General features: G+C 41.7%; 1 protein-coding gene and 1 long non-coding RNA gene across 3 annotated transcripts; one reads left to right on the forward strand and one right to left on the reverse strand.

Moving 5' to 3' along the window:
* Nucleotides 1-415: 415 nt before the first annotated feature.
* On the reverse strand, nt 416-15890 carry LOC148414604 (segment polarity protein dishevelled homolog DVL-3-like). 2 transcript variants are annotated; one of them, XM_088429655.1, is made up of 16 exons: nt 15352-15890; nt 12870-12939; nt 9909-10021; nt 9696-9799; nt 9359-9494; nt 8999-9089; nt 8831-8900; nt 7783-7922; nt 6670-6746; nt 6478-6545; nt 6121-6270; nt 3764-3829; nt 3422-3553; nt 3162-3329; nt 2891-3085; nt 416-1598 (listed from the first exon to the last, which is right to left on the reverse strand). In XM_088429655.1, exons 1-16 carry the CDS (start codon nt 15510-15512, stop codon nt 1240-1242), a joined length of 2100 nt encoding a protein of 699 aa, XP_088285781.1. In that variant the 5' UTR covers nt 15513-15890; the 3' UTR covers nt 416-1239. The 2 variants fall into 2 exon arrangements, with proteins under 2 accessions (XP_088285781.1, XP_088285782.1); XM_088429656.1 differs by lacking the exon at nt 3764-3829.
* LOC148414605 (uncharacterized) lies at nt 9406-11161 on the forward strand. Its single transcript, XR_015867463.1, has 3 exons — nt 9406-10037; nt 10525-10623; nt 10903-11161. It is a non-coding gene; the product is annotated as an uncharacterized LOC148414605 (long non-coding RNA).
* Nucleotides 15891-16232: the final 342 nt, after the last annotated feature.

A 16232-nucleotide genomic window follows, 5' to 3' on the forward strand; every position in this document is an offset into this window, starting at 1 on the left:
TATGACAAAAAAATCGCGGGGCATCTTGAAAGCACTTTTCATACATTCGAAAAATTCCCACTTTCCCAAGGATTCCACGTTTAACCCCTCTCAAATTCCCAAATCTAATTCATGACACCTTGGGAAGTATAATATTACACACACATAATGTTTCAATACTTCCTGATGGGCGACCATTGAATCGTAAATATTCATAATTCCCAAATGATCTCAAATTTTTGAAAGTTAATCATGTAGGTGGAATGTCTCTTCAATGGTTTTTAAAAAGCCCCTAATTATTTTTTCTGTTAACTTTGTAAATACTTTTTTTTTTAGGTCCAGATTTTCATTTAGCTTAGTTTTTGGCCGACCACAGACCTGTACGTTACTACTTTGTGCAAACGCACATGCTTAGAAAAACAACACAGTCATAAAGTTAAGTCATAAAACTATATTTATAAATAAAAATGCATTTCCTTGATAAAGAGTAGTGTGAAAGACATGGTAAGATTTTTTTTTCCCCATCACTATACATTGCAACAAGACCAACTAAAAATGCTTGGGTTAAGACATGGAAACGTAATGATGTAGTGTACAAATGACTTGATCTTGAGGCTCACTTTTTGCAAAATAAAACTGGTTGCGATCAACTACATACATGAAGAAACATTCTGACAGCAAGAACTGATATTCTCTTTTTTTTCTCTCGTAAGTCAAGCAAACATTTAAGTCAGAAAATGTTAACAGTTAGTGTTCAATCCAACTTGTGCTGTTTTGTTAGTGGAGGAAGTTAGAATCTTTTATTTCCCTCCTCAGTTGTGACTTGGACTCATGGGGGGCTGGGGGGGTAGAGAACGCTAAGATAAGGAAGACAGGCAGGAGGGAAGAGCAAAAGGAAAAACAAAAGAAAAACATCCACATAGAAAAGCGCCGAGTCATCCCCCCCTTTTGTCTGTTTGCAACATTTCCCATTGTCCTTGCACTAAGACGTCCCCACTGAGAGGCGGAAACTGACGGGCGCTTGGTTCAATTTCGAGGACAAACGAGGATTGGGTGGGCGTGTTTCTTCACTGAAGAAAGTATGGCCACAACTACTAAGGAACGAAGCACAAAAAAGGCGAACATTTTTTTTTTCCTCACAGCACACAAACAGAGAAGGGCTGGCATCCATGCTTTTGGGAATCCGAGGCCTCTGCAAACGTCGCCTCCGCCGGCGGGCCCGACCCGCTACGCTTTCCTCCGCTCGTCCCCCGACCCGAATCACATGACGTCCACAAAGAACTCCCCGGCGTTGCCTACGGACATGCGCAGGGATTGACGAGAGGCGGTGAGCTCGGGAGGGGCCGAGGCCAGCTCCCTGCCCGGGGGGGCGCCGGGGGCGGACGTGGGCAGGTGAGGCGGCTGCGGGGGCAGGCCGGGGGGGCCGTAGACCAGGCCTTGCCCGTAGGCCAGCGAATGGGAGACGGCGCTGCGGTGGCTGGCCGAGCTGCGCGCGCTGCGCTCGCTAGGGGCCGCCGCCGAGCGCTCGCTGGGAGCTCGATGGCTCCTGGCGTCCGGCTCGCTCCCGCTGCCGCCGGATTTGCGCCCCTCGTTTTTGCTGCAGTTGGAGCCGCTGCTCTCTGCGGGTGAACGAGAGCGCACGCCGACGCTTAGTGGCACGTAAATCATTCACTCAATCTCAGTCACAAACATGAGCAGCTCGCTTGCTCGCGTCAGGCTGCTGCTGACCTGATTTTCACACATTACATGCTTGCACAAACGACACTCATTTTTATACATTTCAGGACTTAAAACACTAAAACTGCAGCTATCAAACATTTATTGTAATATGCAAAATATGAGCCCAAGATTCATTATTTTAAAATATTGACCACCATTAATCGAACCTATGACTTGTGTAACTTGGATGAAACCACTCGAGGAGGCTCTCAAAAAGGGTGACAGCAGCGTTGAAAAAGCTGCAGGAGGAATGTCTGGCAGGCATTGCTTGTTTTACAAGTGAAGCACTGTGACAAATTGGAAGCCTTAGTTTACAAAAAAAAATAAAACAACAACAACACGGGAGCATGGCTACACTTTGTGCAGACATACTTGAAATATCGCAAAGGTGCTACCTCAAGCAAAAACATCAGAGAACCACTGGACCAAGTCTACTTTACACCAGAGTTTTAGGATAGCAGCAGGACAGGATGTGTGAGATGCGGGCAGACAGTGGGCTCAGTAAACACGGCTGTTATTTGAGCAAACTGCTGCAACCACAACTTCGGACTTTCCACTCCTACACGGGGGATATTTCTAATCCAAGTTGGTGGACGTCGGGCTCTTCCGAAACGTTGGTTAGAAGAAATGTGTTTGCTCCTGTGACAGAGGCAGGCTATGTTCTTTTTAGGCCTTTGAGCAGATTCTGTGTAAACATGCCGTATTGATTTCATTTCTGGATTCAAAGCGCATACATCACACTGATGTTGCGCATGTTTTACTTTATGCAATACAGACCGTGCAGAACCAATGCCTTGCTAAAAGTGTAAATGAATATATAATCCCAAAAGCGTTAATCATACAAGCCAATTTCACACTATCCTATTGTAACCTGCCTGAAGACTGCTGGGATAGGCTCCAGCATGACCCTAGTGAGGATTAGTGATAATAAAAAAAAAAGAACATACTGGTGGCCAACACTCTCCCAAGATTCAATTAACAACGCAAGTTCATCTTAGTTCCTCCTCATCAAACTAATGTTTGACCCTCAGTTGAGATGTGTCACTTCAACAAACTTCCTTGGTGCCAATTACTTTACTACATTCCTTTTTGGACAGGAATTTAGTGGCATCTTATGGTATTTCAGAAAGACCATAAAATATCAAATATGGTTCATCGGCCACAGAAAGGTCGACTGTGTTTGGGCACTTACCGCTGTGCTGGCTTCCGGCGCTGCCAGCAGCTTGGAAGGGCTGCGGTAGGTCATAGGGGTGAGGGATGGGGAACTGGTAGGGCAGCGGCATGGGCCAGGGAGCTGCCCCCGGATGGGGCAAAGGCGGAAGGGTGTCCTGATCTGAGGCACCCCCACTGGAACCGTCATGGTCATGGAGAGACAGGTGGGTCATATCTGAAAGGCAAAAAGGCATAAGCAAACGTTTATGACAATTTTTCACATTTTAGCGCAAGAGTTAATTGTCACTCACTGCCGCAGAGGTCCCCAAATACGTAATAGCACTGCTCAGAGAATGTGATCTTGTTGACGGTGTGTCGGATGTAGCCAGCCTTCAGCAGGTTGCTGGCGTATTTACGCGCTTCTCGGCGATCTGTGAAGCCTTCCACGTGATGGAAGAGCCAGTCCACCACGTCAGAGCCTAGTCACGCAAAACAAGGCTAAAAATTCATTCAAGCTCAACCCGACCCCAACAATCCGAATGTCTGCATGGTGCGATTTTGCAGATGATACCGATAAAGGCGTTAGCGATGGTGATCTTCAGCCACATCCTGTCCCGCACTTCCAGGCCCGACTCTGGACAGGCCATGGCCTTGGCAACAGTTGCCATGTCGCTGTGAATGGACAGATGGAAGTCATCGAAGCCTAGGAGGACAAGAGAGGACATTTTGGGGTAAGCACAGGCGGAGCATCATCTGAAGCGAGATTTTCAAACAGAAGACCACACGTTAAAATTAAATCGGTGTTCTTCTAGTTCGTGGTGTCCTGGAGATGACCAACACAACACAGCACAGCACACAATTTAGGATGTTGCACACTGCACACACTTAAAGCCACATCACACACTCTACCAACCAGGCGGCAACCCATTGTGATGACACTTCATCAGGTCCACTAGGAATGATGGTGGAGGGGAGATTTCTGAGGGACAACAGCAAGAAATCTTGGCAAAGTTGGACATTAAAAACAAAATTAAGATGCCCTTTCTCAAGCGATCAGAGCTCTGGGAGACTTGCACTGCACGTGGTGAAAAAGCAAGTTATTTTTAAGGTACCAGGTAGCATTTAGAAATGTTAGCTCGAGAAAAAATAGCATGAACACACGTATTTCATTTGTATCACAGCTCCTTCTCTTAATGTCCACTAAGTTCAAAACTGCCCCAAGGTACTTCAGCTTGCGCTGACAATATAATGCAGCGTGGAAGTGCCTTTTAATCTTCCCATTCACAACAGATTCTCATCCTTCAAACCGGAAGTTTTTGTGTGACTAAGACTATTTGACACAAACAAATAAGCTAAGCTATTTGCTGCAAAACCCCACAACTCATTTTGAGTTTGTGGTTTGAACGTCCTCGTCCTCACTCAACAGGAATTTCTACCTCAAATATTTAACATTTTCAAGGTTAGCGATTATCAACTTAATGATTTCCTTTCCTAAAACAGCTCATAGCACAGGTGAAGTTTGACAATTTTGGGCAGAATGGGGAGAATCATTTTCTGTCACAGTCTAAGTATTCAAATTGTTCCTCTTTCAAACTTGAGATTCATACACTGGTCTGCTTTACAAATCATAATAAATAATATGTGGTTTCCTGTTACCTCTTCCAGTATCTGGAGAGAAAACCAGGATGAAATCAAGTAGTTTTGTTTACGTTGGACTTCAATTTTGAACAAGGACTCAAAGTTACTTAATAACAGCTATAAAAGCGTGAACCAAATGTCCTACCCAAAAACAAATAAAGAAATAATGTTCCTCATCTTTGCTTTGTGCAAAATCATTGTATTTTGTGTGTGTGTGTGTGTGTGTGTGTGTGGGGGGCACTATGTTTCAATTTTTTGCCCTCGATAGGCTTTATGAGATCCCATTAGGTCAGTAATTCCTTCACTTCCCTAGATTAAAGTGCAAATGCCTACTGGGGGTAGTGAGTAGTGTGCAACAATGTCCTACTGGAGTGAATGTTTCTGAGCTAAAAAAAAACAAAATGTATCATTTGGTCACATTGTTTTAAAAATTTTCATGCAATAGTTCATGTGCTTTCCGAGTGCACACATTATTTACAGAATGTTTAAGGGGTGTGTATTAAAAATATTTTCCATGATGCAGTTGAGGCTTTCATTAGATTGCCTAATGTCTTTCTTCGTGCTTGTTTTTTATTGAATGATGCAATCCTAAGAGACTAATAAAATTATTGGCGCAACATCTTTCACCTTTTGTTCTTTTAAGTTTTTAAATTGGCAAGGGTACAAGTTCAAGCCTTAACATACATCAACTTACTTCCACCCTTAAACGGGATCCAGAACTTACAGGGAGAAAAAAAAATAAAATCAAATTAGAGCAAATCTGGGCGTGCAAGTGTCACAAGACAGATGCAATTATTCTCAAAGACCGAAAAACAAAACGTTCCTTCACAAAATTACAGGGGGGATGAGAGTTGTGAGTTATGGCTGACTTTTGACAAAGGGTTATTGAGCAGATGGAAGTGAGCTATGAAACTGAGAGCAGTCAAATCTGGAGCTCAGACAATTTGCTGGAATGCAGCAACAGGGCTGGGCTCTCCCAACATTTACTAACACATCTGAAGGAGATACAGATAGTGATGTGGCTTTTTAAGTCAGAGTGTGCAGGAGACGGGGCATTCCATGTCGTATGAGATTCAGATGTTGAAGACTTCCAACTGTCAATGTGGAATATGATATGAAATATATATGTGCACATGCCTGTACATTTTATGCAAACCAACAGTTTTATACCTTGTGCATTCATCCATTTTTTTGTATTGCCTATCATCACTATTGGGTGTTGTAAAAATTCATATTTCACTGTGAGTATATCCACTTCGCACTAAATGTGCAAATATCAGTGTCACATAATTATACTTATTACCATCTTCAGTTTTTTTGTTTAGACTAGTTTGTGATTTTATTTTATTTTTTAAATAACAATGACTATTTAAAAAAATAGATAAATAAAACATGTCATCTGGATCGGGGCCTGTTTTACTGCTGCTTCTTTTTTATGACTGGCACATGCCCTGAGGAGATGCAGTTCCCTGGGAGAGACTAACTGCTGCATTTTACTGAATTATACAAACAATAACGCAAGTCCAACTATTTCATTCAAAGCATCCTGGAAGCCGAATCCCTTCTGTGATCCCTTCTCAACTGTATCATATCTAACATAGGATGCATGCGTAAGATGACGACTAGACTTACGCTCAGTTTCCGGAATGGAGCTGCTGATGGAGGAGCTGGTGGAAGTGACTGTGCTCATGGAGGGGCTCATACCGTAGGCAGGATACACCCCAGTCATCGCTGCAGTATGCGACACCCATGCCGCAGGGTCAATGGGTCGAATTGGCTCACCTGGTAGATCAAATACAAGGTTGGTTCCCTCCATGCCAAAGTAGAAAGATATCCAAAAGAATGCATTGCATTGAGCAATACATAAACTTTTGTGTGATATTATTGTTTGGTGTGGTGCTGCAGAATTTTAAAATATGTGCTTCGTCTCAATAAAGGTTGGGGGAAACAGCCTTTGGGACAAGGGTAGAAAGCAAAAGAATAACTCACTTCTTGGCAGAGCAAAGCAGCTTCGTGGGTTTGGGTCCCAGCATTTGGCCACAGTTAAAGTTATGGGACTAAAAGACACATTTTGCACATTTAGTACTACATTAACAATGCAGGGCAGACTTAACATTCATATCTTCACTATTGTTGATATTTATTGATGGGCATGTGAGCAAATTTGTGAGTTTCTGTTACCCGGGCTTGTGCACAATGTCCCTCAGCACTCGAACTGCATCATCATTGCTCATGTTCTCAAAATTGATGTCGTTCACCTACACCCAGCAAAGAAAAAAACATTACATAAACCAAAATAGGAATTTACATGGCAAATGGCTATAGTTGTCAAATCAAAAGTCAGTTTTCTCAATAGGTACTTATTTTAGACAAAAAAATGAATGTGTTCCATACAAACAAAACCGAGTAAAAAAAAACGATCAAACAAGACCAGACTAAAAAAAAAAAGAATACGTGATAATAATATTTCTTTGTTATTTCCGTACCTGGTCATCATCTCCCGTGGACACTGATGGTCCACTGTATATTGTGTCCACACACAAGTTACATAAATATGATAATATGTGGATATGGCTGCCAGTTATTTTGACCAAGGAAAATCCAAGTCGACTTGAAGAAATTAAAATGAATGACAAAAACCACAAAGCCAGGCGTCTCATAATTCCCTCACAATGAAAATATTTTCCAATCCAATTATGGCAAGACAAACAGACCCATTGCTAAATGATTTCCTAAAGAGTTATAAAAGATTCACAGTCTCAGCAACCATAGAGCGGGACTGGCTATATTTCAATTGAGGGAAGGAAGCTGACTTGCAGTGGATGGCAAATAATCGCTAGCCGTACATTACAATATGTACACCCTCACTTTTCTGGCCTCCATGTTCTTGGAATATGGCTAACAATGCACATGCTGGTAAGCAGTGTTACATTTGATATCTTGAACAATAATGAAACTTGCGTACAAAGTGACCAAGTCCCATTCCACAAGGGTTCTCAAGGGACATTTTATCCTTCGGGCTTCTACTAGCATAAATTGAATATAAAAGAATAAATAATACACTTGAGGAAAAAAACAACAACATTGTTGAAGCATCCATAGATGCACTATGGCAGCCTTTTGTTTCAAAACTGACTGCTCTCAATTGACTTCATCTCAGTTGCTGGCGCTGAAAACAAACTTGACAGACACTGATCCACACACATTCCTTGAATCCCACATACGTGCCAACGCATATTTTGAAATTCCCTGGGTGCATTTCACACAGTGCATGCGACAAACAGAGCCACACACCTGCAACAGCATGTCCCCTGGCTCGATGCGTCCATCAGCAGCCACAGCACCGCCCTTCATTATGGAGCCGATGTAGATTCCTCCATCTCCTCTCTCGTTACTCTGGCCCACGATACTGATGCCCAAAAAGTTGTATTTCTCTGAAAATATTACAATATATGATTTCCTGTTGACAGTCAAGTTCAGTACAGTGAAGACCCATTGACCACAGTAATAGCTAAGTACAGTGACGCCCCATTGACCACAGGGATAGCTTCCACCCCCACAATACACATTTTCTTAAAACTTTAACCCCACTTGTGTGCTTTGAATAAAAAAAAAAAAAAAAGTTTGAAATATTCCTTAGCATCTGTTTGGTGTGCTCTTGCTTTCTCAGTTTTTCAAATAAGAGACTGTCTGTGCATGCTTCAAAAGGTTTTGCCACTTTCACATCATTTATTGTAAAATTGATGTAAAACAAAAGAGAATAAAACATTGGATATTTTAACACCATACACAGTACAACCAAACTATAAAATTTTGACTGAAAAAAAGTCTTCTAGCTTAATGAAAACATGTCAAGTGAAACGCCTGCAAGAGGTTACCAGAAATGAGATGTTCTGCAACACAGCCCCTGCTTGAATGAGAAACTGCAACATAGTGGGGGAACTCTGTATTGTTCTACCACATTTCTCCTCAAGGGACATTTTATGCTTCAGGACAACTGACTTACTGGCATTCAGTGATTCGTAAACATGAACTACTGTATTATTAGACTTAAAAAAAAAAATAGAAAAGAAAGTCCATTAAAAGGCATGGATTGTTCATAGACTTATAATGTGATGTCAAAATTTAACGAGGAAAAACTTTTAAATACATTTTAACAACACGATTATGATTGGATTACTTTACGAATCATTTTTATTATTAGTAAATCATTAATCATGGGAAACAAGTGCAAGCAACACACTATACAAATTATTAAGACAAAAAAATGTGTGTGCGAATTTGTTTATAAAAACTGGCAATTAATAGTCTTTTTTTGGCTATGAAAAGTCTGGTAACTCACCCATGTTGAGAGTAACCGTAATAATGTTGAGAGACATGGTGGAGTCTGTGATGCTGCTGAATGACGACGACTGGACAAGGACAACAACGACAAAAAAGGAACATGAGCCAAAACTGTAACACTGCTGTAATATCATGAGGAAGTATGTAGTTGACTGTGTGGTGTCACCCTGTCCAGATTGGAGGCTTTAGGTTTTCGTCGGCGACGGCGGTGTCGTCTCATTAAACGGGAGGAACTCTGTTCTGTTGAGCTACTAAACCTGGGAAACAAAAAAGACACACAGTAGCTCTGTGTCAAAATGTTGTCCCATTATGGCCAATACGTAAATGATTAACTAAACGTCTGAGAGAAATTCCCATTTAAAAATGGTGATGTTCAGCGTGCAATGTAAACCTGAGGTGGTCACAAAAAGGTCAAGCAAGCTCATTCTTGCATAATTCATTAGCTGTAATTCCAGCAGACTAAGAAAACACACTGCTGATTTCTCTTCAACTTCACAACTGAAAGGCACAAGGCGGGACATCCAACCTGCTGGTTGCGTCGTCATCCTCCGAATCAAAGCAGGAAGTGGACTCCAGCTCGCTGCTCATGAAAGACGAGCAGCTGTCGTACTCGGGCCCTCCGCGCCCCGCCGGCCGTGCTGAGAACCCATTTTGCCTCCCGCCTGTGACAGGAACAATGCATCATAATGCATCATAAGTCAAATTGGGAGGACGGACTGGTTCGGTGAGGCCAATCAAAGGGGCAGGCATCCCAAAACACAGCATAGAGTAGATACAAAGCTAGCAAATACAAGTTAATCTTGATAAAAGGTACACTTTAATCTGCTTTGTGCAAAAGTACACGACACAAACGGCTTCCTGACCGTGGTCACTGTGTTTGCGTCTGGGCTTCTCCCTTCTTTGTGACACCACGGAGCCTGTCTCTGTGTCATTGTCCAAGCTGTCCCGACCGCTTGCTGCTTTCCCACTACAGATGGAGACAAAGGCAATTTCAACAGTATGCACATTTTTTTGTATTTTGTTTGGGGCTCTGCTTGGACAAATGTGAAGCCATTAGCAATAGGCCTTAGACTGACTGGTAAGAAGGCGGTCGAGAGTCTCCGATGCCTCCTGTCCTCTCCAAAGGGGGCGCAGCCTCCAAGTCTGCCACCGATCCTGCATCCGTGTGGGCGCCGTCTCCCGAAACCAGCTACAACAAAGGAATGGTGCGTCCGTCAGAGGAAAAAAATAGGAATTCACTACATCACAACCCGATTTACAAATTCAGTATCTGTATGGCTTTTAACTATCATTGACTCTAACTGAATGTGACAAATTATGGATGAACAATTGAAATGTTTATCAGCAGCTAACTCAGAGGAAACAACATTAGGAGTAGCTGCATAGGCTCTCAAAAAGGGGGTCAGTTTTGCCAACCACCTCATGGAATTTAGCTTTTTCCAGAAGGGCTTTAGCGTCAAAGAGAAAAATGAGTTGCTTTTAAACATTCCACATCAGAGATAAAATGGGAAAAAGACAGCGAGGCAAAAATAGAACATTGGCTCACTAGATTGTCTGTGAAAGTTAAGATACTCCCATTAAGCTGTGGGACAAGGTGATTTCATTCATTAAAGAGGTCAGTAGATGTGCACAAAGATGGGCTATTGAAAATAATTTCATTTGCAAAAATTATCTGCCATTGAAACGGAACAGGCCAGAGGGTGTCGTCCTGCTGTTGTGCTGTGCTGATTGCAGGCCAAGCCCCATTGGACCCCAGAGGGCCATCAATCAACCCATTGAAACAACACATTGGTCAGTGCAGGCAAACAAGCTGACACATTGGAAAAGAAAAAAAAAAAAATGTGGTGCGCTTTGAAAAAAGATGAACCAATTTACATATGCACAAGGTCCCAATGATATATGCTTCGACACATTTTGCAATCAGAATCTGAGAAGGCACTTAATAAACCTTTTTTTGTAGCATGTGTGCATGAACAACGGAAAACTCCCTGTGAGATTTAACCTGCTAGTTACAGTAGATTCGGTCAGTCTCTTCTTATTTTAATGACTTGTTATGTCTTGTGATTTCAGTTGTTGATAATCCAATTTCAAAGCCACGAAGGGAGGAAGGAAGGCCATGTCCTGGTAAACACTTGTCTCTCTTGTCATGGAGATAGCGGAATGGCTGCTCGGGACCTTGCAGTGACTCACTATGCGCAAGTGCATGCTTGAATGTTAGACGTGCGTTGACTTGTGTGGCTAAGGCCCACCGCACAACGTGCCATGTCTCAAGTGGAGCGTTTCTAAAAAGTAAGAATCAATGAAAATAAAATATGGTGATTTGATGTCATTCCATTTTCAAGTTCCTCTTCCGATGTATTTTCTTTTATAAATTAGTTATTTTTTCCCCTCCAAATGGAAGCTTTTCCAGTTAGAGAATTGCATTCTAGTACAATTTGAATTTGAAATTAATTGGTCAGTACCTCATTAATATATGCTTTCTAGCCACGAGTAAATAATTGATAGTTGTAGGTGTTATTGGAAAATACCACTAACACTTTTTTTTGTGTGAAAGCGCATGTGCATTTGTGTTTATCGTACCATTTCAAATTTTGAATGGCAGCCAAATTAGTAGCCTTACAGTCAATTCTACAAAAAAAGTTATTAAATAAATAAAAAATCATTTAAAAAGCTCACAACCTGAGCAACTGTTCAGTCAAGTTCACTCTATTTCAGATTTGCTTAAAATTGCTGGAAAACACACACGATCGCTTAAATGAAATTAATTCATTTATTAAATTAAATTAATAAAGGATTAATCAAAATGCTGTGTTTGGGCTAGTGTTTATTTTTTTAAAGAGAGATTTCGGGTGTACTTCCCCTTAAAAGAAGCCTGTAAACACATGCAAATATTGGAATAAATGAAACCCATGGAAACACAATGCATCAAGCACAGCAGCCATTTTGCATGTGCACTGCTGCTGGGTTCATTATGTGATAATGACATTATCAGGAAGCTGCGAAGGGCCCTGGAGAATGAATACGGTTGTGGGCCAACAAATGGAATTCAGTTAGCGGCGATCTCGAGAAGTCAGATCCGGATGTTGCTGTTGTACTCTTTTGCTTAGCGTACCTAGCTCGTAGGCCAAACAGTGGGCTGCGGTCATATAAACACTTCATTTGCATGAACAATCGGCAGGATGGAATGAAAAAGAAAACACTCTTGGACTTGGACAGTGACTCCTGGCAACAAAAGATGGGTGGATGCAGAGTTCAAAAGTTTGAAGATTTAGGATTGAAACTCACTGAGGAACAGATGAGAAAGATGGGACGTACGCACACACACACGAACGGACGAGTAGACACACACACACACACACACACACACACACACACACACACACACACACACATGCGTGCCTCAGCAACCAGAGTCTGGAATGTTCGAAAGCAACCAAATGACTGAAAGACTTTATTACCTCAACCGAGTACAAACTAAGAGGCTTTTGTTTTTTTTTTCTCTGTGTACACATACCTCGAAGCGCCTAGGTTGAATGCCAATGAAAATTTGAACCCAAATCATATGTAAAATTAACAAACTCCTAAATTGGACAAAATAATTTAAACGTAAAAATGGCCATTTTCAAATTGCAAAGGCTGCAATTTGGGTTTTGCTTTTCGGCTCAGCTCCATCTCCAATCTCCACCATGACAGATAGAAGACAGCACACCATTTGTCCTTCTTCAGTTTTTTTTTTCTTATCAAGAGCAGAAGGAATAACGTCTGCTCTGCTCACAAATGTATACAATTGAATTTGGACTCTACTGTCATCTGGCATTAATGTTCAGCCTTGGCGGAGATCTGTCTTTTTCTTGTGTCTCCAGCTCAAAACTTTTCCGTGGTGAAACCAGTTAATGTCTGTGATTTACATCCTCACAATAAAAATTTGGAAGCCTATTAGAAGCACGCACAGTGACACGTCTGTCACTGAACCAAACTATTGTGGTAATTCAGATCATGACAAAAACAAAATTTGTACTTGAAGCGTTTGAACTCACCCATGACACCACACGTCCATTGAAGCAGGGCAGTTTTGCATTGTCATCAGATATTTCCTCTTTTACCACACTGTAAAGTGAACAAAGCTGAGTTTTAGTCAACTTGTAGAAACAAAAGCACTCAGGGCAATAAAATCGGAAACTGGTTTAGAGGCAATGGAGATGGGCAACCACGATAGACACTAGTGGGGCATCCTGATGAAATGCAAAACTCAACACATACATTAAACGCCAACAAAAAATACTTATCAAAATTAAAACTGAAACTAATAAAAAGTATACTAAGCAGAAGATCATTTTATTTATTACCAAAATAAAAAAAATAGTTGTTCAACATTCAATTGAAATGTATTGAAATCCTAAGTTAAATACAAAAGATTCTTTTGTGTACCCATTGTGGGAAGTTGCATACCAAGGGTGGTAGTTGTATCAATCACACTTTGAAGAATCCCTGCAGTACACCAGTCAGTGTATACACAAGACCAGCGACATACATATAATGGTGTTCGCCTGTTGACAATATTGGTGCCGTCTCATTTAACAGTGGGAATGCCAACCCTTTAATCCCTGACTTTCATTTTGCTGCTTGATAGCTACACAACATCTGCATCGGATTAAGCGCTCATCCACAATAAATAAGTAGAGAAACGACATGGAATAATATACTTCAGTCAAGACAACTGGATCCAACAGGACTTTTATCGAGAGCTTTGCTGTCTGACTCCTAGCTATTTCTTCTTTTTTGTTTACAAAGTATCCCTTTTCCTTTGCCAATATGAATAGCAGTCCTTTGCTCATGTGCCCAAGTTGCAGCCCCACCCTTATTTGAACTGGACCAAAAACAACTCCAGAAACCTGGCTCACCTGTTTCAAATAGAACATGTCCCCTTTGACTATTGGGAAGCCACTGTCTGATGGGGGACACGCTAACATAAACATTTTTTCCCCCCTTTTAACACAAAGGGACGTGGCCATCAATCTGCCAATGACGAAGGGTAAATTCCTAAGTGTAACTCTGCATTCCTCTGACTAATGGACAACAACAGCGGGGGCCTGGTGGACGAACCAGTTCAAACTACAAGTTAGTCTGGGACATTAGCCTGTATTTGGGTGTACGTATCACCCAGACAAGATGCTCTTAACTGCTTATTTTTAGGCAATTTTCTACCGTTTTTTTGCCTGGACTGAACTAGCATTTTGAAATCTGTATATGAAATCCTTGGCATCAATCATTAATGATGAAAAAATGAGCACTTAGTTGACAGCTGCAAGATAGTTGGATTAATAAAAGTATAATATTTAAATGTAGGCAGGTCACTAATGAGTAGAAAAAAATATCAACCATTCTTCTACTGCACTATGGTCATTTGATTAGTATACCTCGGTTGTTTAACTAGTGCACATATCTAGCTAAAACATTACTGTGTCATAGTCATTTTACTATTGTGCACAAAGTTTTGTAAAAAATAGAAATTGTCATGCTACTAGTGCAAGGACATGTCCTAAAATAGTGGAATAAATGTCACTAAAAATATTCCGATTACCCCAGCACCCTAATTGTTCTACGATTGTTTCATCCTTCCACTAGTGCACTATAGACATTTTACTAGTGGAATATTTTACATTTTAATAGTGGAAGGCCGCAATTGAAAAAAAAAAAAAACATCACTGATAAAGAGTTATTTCATTAAAGTGCAAAAAGTAGAGGCTTAAAAAAACATTAGTAAAACACTCATTCCACTGTTGGGTAGAAATGTCATATAATATTAAAAGACAGGACTGTAAAATGTTCATTAGTAAACTAGTCATTACGCTCCTGTGCCCTTGTCAATATTGATAACGTCATTTTGCATAGAAACGTTTAGACAAGATTTGGGTGGTGTCAATAGAAGGGCAGTTACTCTAGTAGAGGTTACGAAACGTCCCTTAATTCATAGTCGTTGTTCTATTACACTGTGTGGACTTACTAGTGATGACCAAGTATGCACTAGTTTGTTGACAATTCGGCGCACTAGTGCGAGATGAAATAAACGCTTTCAATTGCGGCCTGCTGGACAACTACCACTGACGTTAGCATTAGCTTTACATACATATTCGCCAACTGGCATACGTGACGCTATATAAACTAGTTATTTTGCAGTTTTTATCAAAACAACCAAACAAAAGCGCTTTTAAATGGCATTTTGAATCCTCATTCTGGGCTTCTCGTGATATCAAAGCTGAATTTATGTCAGAATTGCTACAAGCTAGGAGCCGCGTTGGCTAGCCTGTCGAGCAATGTAAACAAACGCTATGTATAGCCGTACTAGTGCTAGCCGCTAGCAGCTAACAAAGGAAAGCTAAGTAAGCGTCCGCAAGCCAGGTGAAGCGATGACAAGCCAGCTGGCAGCTCCGGTGGCAAGTCTCGCACCGCTAGCGTTACGAAATCCACAAGCATGACAGTCTAAAATGAGCTTTATAAAGCAGGTACTAAAACAGTTACCCGAAGTCATCGTCCATAGATTTGAAGAAGAACTTGTAATTGGGTTTTTTGAGGACATTTTTGAAGTCTGCCAAAGTGACTTTATCCGCCGGCACCGACAGTTTCACCAGATAGGGTGTCTCCTGGTCGTCGAGGTGGTAGATAATTTTGGTCTCCCCCATCTTGGAGTGCGGCTGCGAAGCCCAAGCAGGCAGGGCGCATGAAGCCGAGGGCCCCGGCAGGCAGGCAGGTTCCCTCTCGGGCCCCGACTCCCCGTGGCGCAAGCGGCGGTTGTGCCGCGGTCCCTCCCCGGCTGTCCCTCACCGCCGTCCGACTCCCTTGGCTTTTCTACGCCAGCTCAGTCCAATAAAGCTCCTTATTCCACCGCGAAGGGTTCGTACATTTTACGCAGGCTGCGCTGCGTTACGCTCGGGTCGTTTCTCTTGCCACGGGGGTCGAAAAGACTGAAAATCAGAAAGACGAAGATACTTAAAAAAAAAAAGAAAAAACTCGCTCGCCTGCTCTCTTGCTGCCAAGCTCCGCACTCACGAAGCTGCACCAAATAACGCAAGGTTGTCTGAAGGGTATGCCATCTATCGGACAGGAGGAAAACTGCAGCAATGCAGTTTTTGTTTTTTACTACAGTAGTTGCTACGTCAGCAAAGCAACGCCCCAGCAATTTTTTCTTTAACATTTTTTTTACTTGAATTGCGACATAAACACTAATACGCACGCTCGTTGCCTCTAAATGATAGTCAGATGAAGACTTAGACTGACATACTCCTACTTTCCCTATTACCACCACATAAACAAATAAATATGAATAGGGTCATTTAGAATATTGCAATAGTTTTACTATGCATGAATAGGCGTATGTTCTTGGCTAAGTCACGACATCACAC

The sequence above is a fragment of the Hippichthys cyanospilos genome, chromosome 12 (assembly GCF_059441005.1).
Source record: "Hippichthys cyanospilos isolate Australia breed blue-spotted pipefish chromosome 12, RoL_Hcya_1.0, whole genome shotgun sequence".
NCBI classification, from domain to species: Eukaryota; Metazoa; Chordata; class Actinopteri; order Syngnathiformes; family Syngnathidae; genus Hippichthys; species Hippichthys cyanospilos.

Excerpts from the sequence above, each read along its gene's own strand:
- LOC148414604 (XM_088429655.1), bottom strand. The coding sequence starts at position 15,512 with ATGGGGGAGACCAAAATTATCTACCACCTCGACGACCAGGAGACACCC. Across the intron at positions 6,271-6,477 it reads CTGCTTTGCTCTGCCAAGAA|GTGAGCCAATTCGACCCATT; the intron begins GTGAGTTATTCT and ends TTGATCTACCAG. Across the intron at positions 1,599-2,890 it reads CGCCGGAAGCCAGCACAGCG|AGAGCAGCGGCTCCAACTGC; the intron begins GTAAGTGCCCAA and ends GTTCACCCGCAG.